The following is a 15153-nucleotide window of genomic DNA, read 5'->3' on the forward strand; positions in this document are numbered from 1 at the left end:
TCCAAATGATTCGTTTATGGTGTATTACAGGTGTGCCAGACCTAAAAAATCCAAACTAGACCGTAGGCTTGACAGTGGACTGAAAGACCAGAGGCTGAGTCATACAGTAAGTGTTAATCACCTCTCAACCCACACAGAATTATCTTTATTAAGTTTAGTGCTGCAAGGCAGCAAAGGTGTTACCCAAACTCCCAAACTCGTAGAACTCCCAGGCAAAACAGAAATAGTTTAATTTATAAGCTTCCATGAGATAAAACACACTCTTCTGCATCAGGCATGGTGATTTGTTCTTTTTCCTTCAACCCAACACACACATTGATCAGTTCAGTCACTCATACTGTTACTGTCTTTAATGTTGTGCATTCAGCGTCACAATTTAGACATTTTAGTGGAAAAATATTAACAAATTCTTGTTTTTCTTTTTAAAATGTTTCTAATTATACAACTGTTGATAAGCAGGAATTGGGATGGAGTTTGGTGGAAAAGTCTGCTGAAAGAAAAACGCCTCGAAAGACTAAAAAAAACCCAAAATAAACAGGAGGATTGGTTAAGGAAATCAACCAGATTTGAGTTTCATGCAGACTGAAGAAACTCACGTGAGTTATATGAAGAACCAGGTAAATGATACTGGATGTTGCAGAAATGGGGCAGTGATGTTGAGCCAGAGTCTGGCGGTAAGCAGGCACAGGGAATGATGGGTAATGTTCAGTCAGATTGCAGGGAGAACTGAGGAATATAAGCTTTCTGAGATTAGCCAGAAAATGACTGACATCTGTAGTGTGTAAGGACAAGGTAACAGAAGCTAAATATCCAAACAAGGTCTAGATGTTAATCCATGAATCATGGCCAGGTCCAAAAGCCAGAACAGACAGAAGCACAGACTGATCCAGGCCCAGATATTAGAGTACTGGGATTAAACAGATCCAGGGTCAGAGAATCCAAAAACGCCACAATTCCAGAGATCCAAGGTTGAGAACATTTAGGAGCCAGGACTCACTGCCCCGAGGTTTTGGAGCACATGTCTAGTAATCCAGGAAGAAATTCTGGGATGCCTTGAGGTATTGACCATATATAAGTATATGTCTGTGGCATTTTTAAGCTTGTATCATTTTAGGGGAGTACACTAACAGTACAATGTACACTGACAGCTGTAGAACCTCTTCAGAGGGCAGGTTTATTGTGAAATTTTCTGATGACAGTGTCCTTTTATCCCCTCTTCAGGGCTCAGAGTCTGAACATGGTCCTTTATCTGCTGGTTCAATGGTTTAACTCTGAAGTACAAGAACAGCCTGTACTCCATTGTTAAAACGTGTTCTATTATTGGAGTCAGACAAAGAGACTTGTCTTCCCTCTGGGAGCTTCAGGTAGTTAAGAAAGCAAAGACCATCATCAGTGATCCTCACCAAAGGGGAACCAATAGATATTCTACATCTTTTATTCTCTCAGCTGTCACACTTAACTCTGACAGCAGTCATTTTAAATGACATTTATTCTGTCATTGCTTTGTACTAGCTGAGCTAGCAGGTGTCTTAGCCCGTATTGGTATTTATTGTTTTATTCTTGATTATTTAATGCATTATTTACCTCATGGGTACTGTGTACTGATCATATCTGACACATTGCACTTTGAATGTTGACTGGTGTCTGTGGAAAGCTGCAAATAAATTGCCCGTATGAGATAAAGTTTTCTAAATATGAATCTGAGTGATGCCACTGATTATGTGAGAAGCTTTCCGCCCCGGCTGTACCATGACTGGTACCAACACTTTCACCATCCTCTGCCTGCTGGAATCAATGCCATTTTCCAGAAGTAACACAAACATGACCTCTCATGCCTTACTATGTTAAATAGCAGGGCTATTCAATTTGGCATGTTGGAGCAGGGAAACATTGAAAACCTGCAAAACTGCGACCCTCATGGAACAAAACTGAATAGGCCCGTTATGTAGCATGACAAGATTATACAATTTTAGCCAAATGATTGGTTTGCACACAAAACACACTAATCAAACAATCACAGCTCATCATATATGTAAAGTACATAAACATTTTTGCCTGAAAAATAGAAATAGTACAGCTCAGTTGATTGGGGAGTAGTTTTTACCATAGGCCTATCAGAGATCATGGGTTCCAGCTCCAGTCAGGGCCATTTTACTTCTCAGGTTCCCCCTAGGAATGAAGATTGATCTAATTTAATCTCATGTATATGATACAATATAATATACTTACTTGAAAATGCACTATCCTAAAACAGTCTTTTACTAACAAAAACACAAACAAACAAACTAAACAGTGTCAAAGAGTACGCGGTTCAGATCAAACCTGCCTGCGTTATAGAGTTTGACCAGTAGGCGATGTCATGCACATGAAATAAGCCACTGAACAAATTTGGTAAAAAAGCTTTAATGCAAGAGGTCTGGTATGAATAAACCCACAATATAAGCAGGTTCCTGAGTTCAAATCAGGGTCAAGTCCAGCGGCTCAGATATCAGACAGGCACTCAGTTGTGGACTACCTGTTGTTTTTCTTTATGACCTGTGCCAACGGGAGCATGTAGATGTTAAACAAAAGAAGCCTCAGGATCCTTTGCAGACAATAGATCGGAACGAGCTAAGGGAATATAAATATACGTAACATGGACTTTCTGTGTCTCTTAACATCACTCTTTGAAAATGTTTCAAGTAAAACACTGTTTCTCCTGTAATGTTTAATGCACAAAGCCTGACTTTACATGTTTTCAATATGAACACAATGTGCTGCCAACAGGTTTTATTTCCATTTCAGCAAGAATTTCAAGCTAAGCTGCGCTACTTCAAGTTATCAATCTCATCCATGAGCTTCATATATACACACAATTTCTCTGTAGTCCTTATAAACTGTGTTTTTACATCGTACAAGAGAAGCTAACCAGGAACAAGATGACAGCTGAGAAGATGGTTATGAGCCATTTCACATTTAAATTTCAAGCTGATTGTTAAATATTTATGATTGAACATGTAGAAAAACAAGCTATGTATTTGTACTTAAAAAAATGTTTACAATAAAGGTATTTTGTGTTTCTGATGATATTTGTACTACTCACACAAAGTTAGGGATATTTAACTTTCAGTTTAAACTTACAGAAAATATGAAACTTTGATACTACATTGATGTTAAATCATGGAAGTAGGGCATTTAAGTAGAATCATGTGATGGTAATTCCTTCATCTTAAACAATTTATATAAATAAAAGTAGTGGTGGGTAAACCACAACATAAAATAACTAGTCATGTGTTAGGTGTGGTCTGGGTCTGATGATGTCCAAATGGCAACAGCACGGTGAAGAGGACTGTTTAAATACAAGCTGTCATTGAACCAGAGCATTAGTGGACCATGACATGTCTTTTGGTTTTTGTGGGTAATGTGGGTAATCATCTTGTTAAGAGAACTTCATGTTGTAGAATAAATACTGAAATTTAACAGCTGTACATGTGCATCTGAAAGTTTAGAGGTCAAACTAAGTTCAAAAGTGGAGGTTATGGTGGATTTTAGTTTAATTCTGACACAGAAAAAGCTGAGTATTCCTAAGTTTTAGTGAGTGGTGTATATAAAGTTAAATACAGGAAATGTTATTTATTTATTTATTTTACAATTTTAGATACACATAATGACAGTTTAAAGGAAATATAGTTTTTTCATCGTGTGTTGTCTTAAATGTAAAATTCTACCAGGTTCTTGCATTTGTCCAGAAAATAAAGCTGTTTTTCAGCTAGTTCATCTGGCCACGCCCATCTGATGTCAAACCCCGCCCATATCCAGCCCCTCCCGGACCCCCCCCCCCAAAAGGGAAAGAAAGTTTGACTATAATATCTGATACATAAATGTACAAGCTATTAGTTTTTTAATTAGTCTTTTTGTTTGTTGTGCCATTATTGAAATAAAACTGTATGACATTTAAAGAGAAAAATCTCTGCTGCTTGGAGCACATTATTAAACGATTCTTGTTAAATTCTTAATCCAAACCATCTCAAATACCACCAAACTTTACTTGGATTTTGGATTGGATTGGATTTTTTTGTTGTAGGTTTTTAGTAGTTTCATATAATTTGTAAACACAGCTTATTGCAAAATAGAGTCAATGAAAGTAACCTGGAAAAATTATTCACACTGAACCCACAGTATAAAGAATACATAGTATGTGTGTTTATGTATTCATGAGCACAACCAGGAGGGGGCAATATTATTCCACTTACTCGATCAGAAAGATCTCCCCCTCCTAAATAAAAATCTGTTCTATTCTTTAAGTGTTATTTATAAAAAAAACTGAATATCTGAAACTGAGAGTATTTTCTTTTATTAAAAAAAAGGATCCATGTTTTGAATGAAAAACCTCAAACCTTAGGCACAATGAATGGACAACATACTTGAATACAATCACAGCTTGGAGATATGTCGTTCTGTCTGTTGTATGCAGGTTTTTTTTTATTTGAGAAAATGATGTGTAAATGTTGGTGAGTCATGATTTTCTATAACTGAAATTCTAGGAATAAAAGTGTAAAAAAACAGATTACATACAACATTTTTGGCCATACTGCAAATGAGATATTTATATTATTAAACTGCAGGAGCTAAAACAGATGGATGAGTGAGTATGAAGATGTGACTTACTGAATATGTGGACTATCAGTCATATGCAAGTTCTCTATATGGATTTTAGTAGTTCTAACCAAACAGTTTGTCTAACATTTAATTCATATTCTGTCAAAATCTTCAAAAGATTTTTTAATAATTCCATATGGGCAAATTTAAAAAAAGGCACAAACTTAAATGATCTTTATTGGATTATTATAAAGTTTACAAAATGCATAAAATGTCTCTTTGTTCTGTTTTTCCACTGATCATTTGCAATAACAAATGCAGCATCCGTTGCCAGCAAAGGACCACTGTAGCAAACAAAACTGAGTTGTACCACATGGATTACTTCAAATTATAATGCAGGTTTTGACATAGGATGAAAGTTAGAGCTATGAGCATTACTGAGCAATGATCTGGTCATTTCTGCGTGTTTCCACTTGGTATATTGTCTGGTAGCCATCGTCCCAGGCATACAGCTGTTTCTCTCCAGGGTGATAATGGATGCTGCTGTGACTGGTGTAGCGTTTTGGGAAGAACATCACAGGACTCTCACTGCTGCACAACAACAAAGAAAGACATTGCTTTTAAATAAGACACAGTACTTCTGTGACTTCACGTCAACATATGTTGATGTGGAGCGCTAACGCATGCTTGTGTGCATGGGTTTTTTTTTGTGTATACCTGTGGATGGTGTCATGGATGTCATACAGACACTGTATAGTGGAGCGTCCTCCATAGCGTGTGTTGTAGACCACATAAAGGGTCCCACAGATCAAGAAGGCTCCTTCAGCATCACGGCTTCTACACTGCGTATCCCAGGTGAACTCTACTGCCAGAGTTCCTGATAATAACAACAAGCAAACAAATATTATGAATTAGGGATGCATCAATACTGATGGCAGTATCGAGTATCTGTCTGAGTATCTGTCATAAAAATGATCCAATACAACAAAACCTGATGCCAATGTGAAAAACTTAGTGCTGTCAAAATTAATGTGTTAATACAAAGGGATTAATTATTGTGTTTTTTTTTTTTTTTTTTTTTATGCATTAACGTATAAACAGCAAAGTTAACTTTAGTTTATTTAACCTTTATTTATACAGGTAGTCCAACTGGGACACACATTCTCATTTACAAGAGAAACCTGTTTTGGACATTTATTTACAGTTACAGACAGCTCTAGCAATACAAAATCTCAATTAGAGTTCATTTAAAGGCAAAAAGCAGGTTACAGCTAATAAAAAATGGTTATTATGAATTATCATTCATCTCATATTATAAATCTGATTTTGGCATTATCTTAGCCAGAGAAGATCAGTGAATCAAATCCATCAAAAACCACTTTATCCTCCTTATTCCTGAAGTTTCTGATATTTTTCAAGAATTACATTTAGAATTTTTATCATCGGTTGCCCAGAAACGAACTTACTTAAATGATTTAATTTAAGTTAATTTCAATTCATTTCAGTTCTGTTCAGCTCAGATCAGATAAATTCAGTTCAATTCATTATTTAGTTCAGACTCAAATTTTGGTCCATATGTGGCAAGAGCCGTACAAAGGTCAGACAACGCCACCCTGGGAATTTCACCTGGAGTGGTAAACTTACCACCAGGCACCCAGGTTCGTTATGCACGAGGCAGAGACGACTGTTCCAGTAAACAAATGAATTTATTTAAAAAGGTATCAATTAAAATAACCATAAAATAGGAGGGATGAGGAGTAAAAGATAAAAAAACACCTAAAAAACGACTGACAGGCAGTTCAGTAAAGAATCTAAATTATATCTAAAATCCATACAAGCACTTCCTCCAGAGTTCAGAGTTATTTCGTACACCGCTCTCCCATTGTTAAAACCATAATATCATTTTTAGAATCCTCCAATCTTATAATAAATTTATTTACAAAATTTCTAAAAACAGCATTCTGCACAGACAGCTGACTGGCACTCCTTCAGTCGGATTCGAAATGCATCATTAAATGCAACTTGCAGCTTATTGAATTGAGCTTTAGTGTAACTACACCACAGGTGGGCAGTGTACAGAGGTGTGCAGTAAGCTTTAAACAATGTCATTTTGACATAATTTTGACATTATAAGAACACATGCTAAATTTGTGTGCCAGACTTACAATACTGTCTCTCAATATCATCATCATCACAAGCGTCGTTCCTGATGACATGACCTAGATATTTCAATTTACCCACAACATTTAATTCATTTTCTCTCAGAATAAAAGAGGGGCATGCTGTCTTCTTCTCCTCTTTTGTCCTCACAATCACAACAACAGACTTTTTAGTGTTAAACCTTATATCAAATTACTGACCACGATCTGAATAAACTCTGAGGAGCTGCTGCAGGCTGGCAGAATAAGGGGACATGGCAACTGAGTCATCAGCATACAAAAGATGGTTAATCAGCCTCTCTACCACCATACAGCCAGTTTTACACTTTCCAAGTCTTTGAGAAAGAGTATCCATAAACAAGGTAAGAGCACAGGTGGCAGAATGCCACCTTGTCTCGCCCCATTAGTTACCAAAAAGGTTCAGAAGTTATATTTCCCCACCTAACTTGCATTGTTTGGTGTGTGTACCAAAAATGAAGAGCATGAATAAGATATAGAGGAACCCCTCGTAGTTGTAATTTTGCAAACAGTAATGAGTAATGAGTAATGAACTGTAATGAGATGCATTAGTCCTCATATACTCGTTATCAGGAAGTACTCAAATGTAAGTATGATTTGAAAAGATGTGGTATCGATGCATCCCTTTTATGTATTCCTGTTACATTTCTTATATAATGATTAGAATGTAATCATCATACATCAAACAAATTCAGTAAATCAATCATTAAGAATTTTTAAGGCACTTGGGGTCAATTTTAAAGAAGGATGCTTGTAAAGTTTCCCAGAGTTCTTAGGTCTCATTGCTTTTAATAGAAAAAAAATGCCAAAACAGAAAAACAAACAAACAAAACAAAAAAAAAAAAAAACGCTGACAGTAGGAATGGTCTATACCTCTATCCAGTTTAGTGAGGACCAGGTTTCCTCCATACTCTGGATCAGCGTGGATAACCCAAAGGCCGAGTTCATCAACAGCCATGTCCAGGTAGGTGTTAGGATTGAGGCTGTAGACCGGAAGACGACCTGCTCCTGGAAGGAGTGTGCTGTCTACCACCGTGCCATTCAGCAAATCGGCCTTCATTTCACAGAAATAAAGGAAATCAGGTTTAGAGATCAGTGCAGAGCCTAGCGGCAGGTTAGTTAAGTGTATGTTTTAACCTAGAAGCACTCAGAGCGCAGACCTCTGCCAAGCTAAAAGGTCACTCATCTGAGAAAACCCCAAAAGGCCAACCCAGGTACCACCTCATGCCAACACTGGTATACCTCAAGCTGATTCCACTATCAGGCTAGATGCCACATCTTATTTAAAATCCTTGACCCTGGAAACCCCCTTACACACCAAGATGAAGCAAATGGCTGTAATAGTCTTAAAGCTAATAAATAAATTTGTGTTTTCTCTAATGGTGGAAATGTAGATTAGCTCTTAGTATATTTAACATCTATCATGATGACATCTTGTCATTTATTTATTTATTTTGATTTTTATTCTGGGAATCATCTGATGAGTTGTAATGGTAAAATGATCCCTTTCTCCCTCATAGTAAAGAATCCCTTAAAAACATCCCTGGATCCAGACGGTGATGCAGATCACCCCCAGAATCTAATCACTTGTTCCTTATTCCATTTCTGAGATTTCCGGAAAATTTAATCAAAATCTGTTCCTAACTTTTTAAGTTATGTTGCTGACAGACATTACAGACTGACAAGTGTGGTTACAATCTGAATTTAATGTATTTGTTTTTTATTTCAAATTAAAGGCGATGCACAGTTTTACAGTTTCTTATCTGAATATTTTAGTGTTTAACAGAAGATATTACCTCATAGAAAGATCTGCAATTTTTCATTGCAATCCACCCAATAATTAACCAGAAGCCCTCAGAGAGTGCAGACCTCCACCAAGCCATTATCATTTGTTTTGCCAATGATTGTGGGCATTATTTTTAGTTGGAAGCTCAAATGGCAAAACTATCCCTATCTCCTCATGGTAAATACTCCTTCCTGGATCCAGGTGGCAATAGAAATCACCCTCAAAATCTATTCACTTGTTTCTTATTCCATTTCTGAGCTTTCCTAAAACTGTAATCAAAATCCGTCCATAACTTTATGAGTTATGTTGTTAACAGACAGACAGACAAACCAATGCCGCCGAATACATGACTTCTGCCTTGGCACAGGTAATTATTAGATATTAAAGACAACTCTATCCATCTAAAGCTATATAAATGGGGTAATTTTACTCTGCTCTGTTATTTGGAAATACTTTTTCTGACAGCTTGCTGCATATTCAGTACATCTGCTTGAAAAGGCCCTGATTCTTGAGAAAATGAGCTTTTCTGGAACAAAATAGTTTCTTTTGGCACTGGTCTCTCTGACCTCAACTCGCATAGAGAGCCCACTCCCAGATGACTAAGCTCCCTTAAAGTGATAAGACCAGCCAAATCCTGCACTGCAATCAGTGTCAGATGGGTAAACTGTGTGCACAGAGTCACAGTACTTTGCAGCTGCTGCCAAGCAACATAACTGCTGTTGAATAAACAAATAGATTTTTCCACCCTTTTTGTACTTTATAAACACAATGCAAATGAAAGAAATGCAGTAATTTACCCTGTTTATTTACCCTGCTTCAGGCACAAACCTTCAGTATCTGGTTGGGTGTATCTGCTCTGTGGTAGTAGAGGAATCCGTTGTAAACCACATGACCCGTGCCCTGCCAGTGGAAAGGCAGCTGCAGCTCTTTTGTGGGAGATGTAGAAGTTTTCTCTTTGAAGCTTTCCAGAGACACATACTCCAACACTGTGTTGTTGCGAATTCCACTGAGCAGGTAGACCTAAAAGATAGATTTGCTCATCCGTCAGGATTTCATCTTCAACCACAAAATGCAACGATCTGCAAATGATTCAAATGCTTCCTTATTTGCGGTTAAAAATGTGTGTTCTGTTAAAAATAAAGCCCTGTCCTTCCTGATTTGACAAGTTTTGAATAAATGAGACCAACAGCTAAACTGGCACATTTAGAAAGATATTTAACATTAACATTTTCTCTAGGGCTGTCCTTCACATTCTTGCTACTGTGGCATGTAAAATTCCCCGTTGAGGGATCAATAAGTTATCTTATCTTATCTTATCTTTTCTTATCTTATCTTATCTTATCTTATCTTATCTTATCTTTTCTTATCTTATCTTATCTTATCTTATCTTATCTTATCTTTTCTTATCTTATCTTATCTTTTCTTATCTTATCTTATCTTTTCTTATCTTATCTTATCTTATCTTATCAAAAGTAAACAATTGCTGAAAAAATAATAATCTTTGGCTGGTTGCTTTTACAAATTTTGGTTTACTTTTTCGCACTCAAGTCTATGAAAGTACCGACGGGAAAACATAAGGCAAATGATGATGATGATGATGAATCAACAACCGTTGTTTCAGCTTAAGAACTAAAATGAAGGCAGGAAAATATGACGAGACAAAACTGAGCAATAAGGAAACCATCTTACTATTAATGTGTTGACCAACTTCACATAAACAACTGTCACGGCAAACATTACAGACCTTGGCTGAACCTTCAGACGGGTCCTTGAACCAGGATCCATAGATGTCTCCTGCCTTCTTTACAATCTTGAGAGATTTGATCTGGCTCAGAGCTGTGCTACAGTCTGGAAATGTTGGAGAAAGCACTTTCACTTAAAATCCTGCAAACAATTTTAAATCTGTTTCTGATTTTCTGGCTTGGATTATTTGTTCCTTTGACCACCACACACACTGCATACACACTGACAAACTTCCTACCATTCTCCATTCTGACTGAAGCCTTCTTTTTCAGCTGCTCCAGCTCTGCAGCCTTTATCTGTTGTTCCAGCAGTGCTTCTTCCATCTCAATATCGGACTGATTGGGAATGTTGTTTTCCAGATATTCCAGCTCTCTCTCCACACGGTCCACTCGTGCAGACACACTGTCCACCTGACTCTTCACCTCTGATCTGCAAAGCAAAAACAAAATGATTTAGCAAACTTTTTAGTGATTATTTAGTTATTAATTCAATGTTATTAGAGGTAATTTAAACAGGCCTACCTGAGAACAGTGAGTGTGGACAGATAACCCCTGACTTCAGAGGAGAGGTCATAGTTTTTCTGGGTGATGCTCACCGTGTTTTGCTCACACTGATTCAGACGCTCCTGATTTCATTGATGCAAAGAAAAGATGGCATTAAAATATAGAGCAAGAATATGTAACTTTTAAAGGAGTAACTAAATAATTCTTCCTCTTACATTAAAAATGTTATATCAAATTAAATGTTATAATGCTATAATGTTATATGTTATAATGTGTTAAAAAGGATATAACTATTTTTATCAATTATGTTTAGGCAGTAAAGTTTTAATTGGACATTTATTTGTGCAGGTATAATCATGATAAAAGGATATACGACCTCTAGTGGTCATGAGAGCAACTGCATGTAAAATGTAAAAATAGTATACATTAATATGACAGCGGCATCATAGAATGTCTGTATTTTAGTCCTCATCGTCATGATACACCCAAAGTAGTTTTGATTTCTAATCCACAAGGGCTAGAAATCACAAGGTAGCAACAGCTTAAATCATATCAGTATCAGATAAACTTGGAAAGTGAACATCATGCTTCAAGAATGTTTGAAACTAACAACTAAGATAAACTTACTGGGAAAAGTAATTTTTTCATACACTTAAAATACAGCCTTCAACTGAAGGTATCGCCCCCATGCTGGCCATATATCGATACCTGACGAAGCTCAGTTTTTGCATAGGCCTCCATTTTATCATTAAATATGTGAAGAGCACATAGATCATATTTATATTGGCCCATCTAAATTCCCATGACAGGAAGACTTGATACAAAACAGCTGGACTGCTGAGAAGATGCCAAAAACATTGCAACCAGATCATCTGATCATGGTGCAGGTATTTGGGTGGATGTAGCACTTTTTTAACTATGTGTGGCATATTTCCTTTCAAAGTGATTAAAAAAAGTTAAGAGAAAAAAAGGTAAGAGAAGTTAAAGAAAAGTAGAAAGAAAAGAGAAATCAGTATATATTGTATAACATGTACGTATGTGGTTGATATGAAATAGAAGCAGTAGAAACTCACCTCTATCTGAGTCAGTCTTCTCTCCAGGTACTGGATAATGAAGTTGTCCTGAGAGGAACTCTGACTCTGGACTGAGCCCACAATCAGACACATAGACAAGATAAGGAGAGGAATCCCTCTGCTAGACATGATTTCTCTCAGTATCTCAGCTCCTAAAGTTTGCAGCTGCAGTGACGTCTTTAATATTTCTGCTTATAAAATGTCTAAAATGCCCTGTTGCAATAACAAGAGCTTTTCCTGTATTCCCGTCTCATTCAAATGAGAGTCTTCTAGGACTTCTTAAAGCAAGCAGGACACACTTTCCAACAGTCTGGCTGTGCTGAAAGCTGCTCTTCAGTCCCTATATGGATGAATTTATCCTTTTCCTTTTGTTTTCTGTGAAGGTTTTAACCCTGTTAAGAAGTTTAGCTCTAGAACTTTCTGCTTTGCTTCTCTAAATCAGTTGTTTCTCCAGTGGGTCTTGGATCCAAGTTACCCTCACCCACAGTCCCTCCCAATTTCTCTCTCTCTGCCTCACACACAGTCTCTCTGTTTGTCTCTCTCCCACTCTTCTCCTCTCTGGGTTTTGTTGCATTTGTGGTATGAGAGAGAAAGCCAAAAGAGGAGGTGGTGATAGACAGAGAGGGAGAGCTAGAAATAACCATGTCAGTTATTGCCTATTGGTCCATCCAGATGTTGGTTTTATTATTCTGTCCAGAGAGCTCATGGACACGTCCTCAGTTCCACAACAGAACAGAACCTGATCCATACAGGCTGTTGGCTGTATGTGGGAACATGATCACCGACATCCTGAATGAAAATTATTCTGTCTGTATACCAGTCCGTGGCATTTTGTTATTTGGTTTGGTGTTTTTAGTGGGCTGGACAAGTTTCTTTGTGGTATAATATTATGAAACTACAAAGCAATAATTACACGGCTACCTTGTAGTTTTTCTTCAAGTCAACTTGAAAGCATGACATCACTTAAGTTAGCATGCCACTATGTTATATTATTATCATTTGATAATAAATTGTCTTGCAAGTTTCTCTTTAACATTTTAAAGGGTGATAATTGACTTTACAATGCTGGTAGTTAAACAAATAAAACAAATAACTCATATCTGAGTCAGTAAATTCAAATAAGTGAAGGAAGTGTTGGCAGCTTTGTCCCCTTCCTTGTTGATCAAGATGATTTTGTGTTTGATATCAGTCCAAAAGCTGTCACTGCCTTTGTGGAACATTCTTGCTGCCTTTTTTTTTTTTTTTACTACTTTTATCTCCATCTGGTGCTTTTTAGAGCCACATGGGACTGTTTCCTGGGTTCTTTGTAATGACAGACAACATCTGGTTGCCTTCTCTGGTGGCTATGAAACACAGAGCTGTGTTTAAAGCATCTGGGAACAAGAAAAGGACAGTAGAGGCTACGACGCTAACGCTCACAAAGCAACATGCCTTAACCAATCATCTTGTACAAAATAACTTAAACGCTTCATCCTTAAGTTTCCCTTTGATGTGCAACAGATTTCTGCCATTAGGTGGCGCCACATCACCACAGAATTATCATCACATGCTTCATTAAAGTTCAGCCTAACAAGCAGGAGCTGCAACACTCCTATAATAACCACCCACCCAGCACTTTACCTGCAGTCTGTAATTACAGCGAGCTGCTGAATCTAACAAGGACTGTTGATGATCAGAGATGCCCTCTAATGTATTTCTATTCTAAAGGTTTATTGTTACATTGTTACTGTTCCGTCTTCATCACATGGTATTGTAGATCTGAAAACAATTTTAGGAAAATCTGCAAGATAAAAATGTAAAAATATATGCACGTTTCAATCCCCCACAGTTAGTGATCACGGAGAGATGCTTCATTGAGATAAGAGAAACCACATCTATTGTCAGAACTGCAGCACTGCAGTCAGATATTAAATTAAATCAACAAGACAGGAAGACTAGTGACTTTTCTTTTTACTATTCCAGCTCTAGTTCAAATTGTCAAGCAAATTCAAAGCATTTTTTTTGAGACATTAGAGGACAGAAAACAGGCGTTAGGGATATTTTATCCAGTTTAGAAAACAAATAACCCAGACCAGTGCACCTGTAGCTCAGGAGGAAGTGCAGTCGTCTGCCCGCTGAAAAGCTGGTGGTTCGATTCCAGTGTGACTACATCCTTGGGCAAAACACTGAACCCCATGTTGCCTCCCGATGTGTCTGTTGGGCAATGAATGTGTGCTGGAGCAAAGCACTTAGTTTATAACAATAGAAGTGCTGTGTGCATGCGTGTGTGTGAATGGGTGAATGTGACATGCAGTGTAAAAGCACTCTGAGTGGTCAACATGATTAGAAAAGTGCTATATAAGTACAGTCCATTTACCAGGAGAACAGACTGCCTCCTCTCGGATAAAGTGTAAAAAATATCCCCAATCACTCCACCTCTTTGATTAGTGTTGCTACTGTTAGATGTTTACAGGATCATGATTCCATCTTTTAATCCTTTAAACACACTTACCAAGAAAGACGATATAATCAGATATTGCAGTTTGAATTATTCATTAAAAACATAAATGATCCGAGGTATTATTAGTTTATCCAATCCCTCCTAAATTAATGTATTTGATCTATTTACTTAAATGAGAGTTAACTTATTCACTAACTAATATCATATTTCTCATTCTTCCATTCATCAAACTTTCCCTGTGAGCCTTTTAAGTGACCTGTTGTGATCTGATGTATTTGTTGTCTTGTCATACATGTCTGTTTCTATTTGCTGTAAAACTAAATGCCCCCAGAGGATAATAATAAGGCCTCTTTAAAGTTGAAACTAATATTGTTTGGAGCCACACAGAGAGGCCCGAGTCAAACTTTAAAACCCTCTGGTCTATATTGTCCTCAGTTAGTGACAATACAGGCTACGTTACACAATAATAAGCAGGTCACATGGCAACAACATCTTGGGGAAGACAACATCAATAAAACCAACTCCATTTACCACATACAAAAAGAAATATGAAAGATCATTTTCTCCTTATTAGAAGAGCTGTGATTGCTTTTATTTTATGTCTTCCAAATACCGACCATACCACCGATTGTTCATGTGATCAGTCATGAATTAAAGTTTACAAGGTTTCACAACTTACGTGCAAAACATTTTCCATCTAGCCTTATGCAAGTAGTTCTTTTTTTTTATATTTAAAAAGATGCCTTTAGATGAGTGTAAAAATATCTTTGCTTTGCAAATTTGTGGAGCTTTTTTCAGTCATTTGATTTCCAATCATCTGAAATGTAAACACTCAAAATATTCTTAAAGACAA

At 37.0% G+C, this 15153-nt stretch overlaps 1 protein-coding gene across 1 annotated transcript; it reads right to left on the reverse strand.

The window, feature by feature from the left end:
* Nucleotides 1-4797: 4797 nt before the first annotated feature.
* Nucleotides 4798-12356, reverse strand: olfml1 (olfactomedin-like 1). Its single transcript, XM_041996202.1, has 8 exons — nt 11861-12356; nt 10806-10909; nt 10523-10713; nt 10286-10389; nt 9370-9561; nt 7629-7809; nt 5296-5455; nt 4798-5169 (listed from the first exon to the last, which is right to left on the reverse strand). Exons 1-8 carry the CDS (start codon nt 11987-11989, stop codon nt 5013-5015), a joined length of 1218 nt encoding a protein of 405 aa, XP_041852136.1. The 5' UTR covers nt 11990-12356; the 3' UTR covers nt 4798-5012.
* Nucleotides 12357-15153: the final 2797 nt, after the last annotated feature.

Source organism: Melanotaenia boesemani, chromosome 10, assembly GCF_017639745.1.
Source record: "Melanotaenia boesemani isolate fMelBoe1 chromosome 10, fMelBoe1.pri, whole genome shotgun sequence".
Lineage (NCBI taxonomy): Eukaryota > Metazoa > Chordata > Actinopteri > Atheriniformes > Melanotaeniidae > Melanotaenia > Melanotaenia boesemani.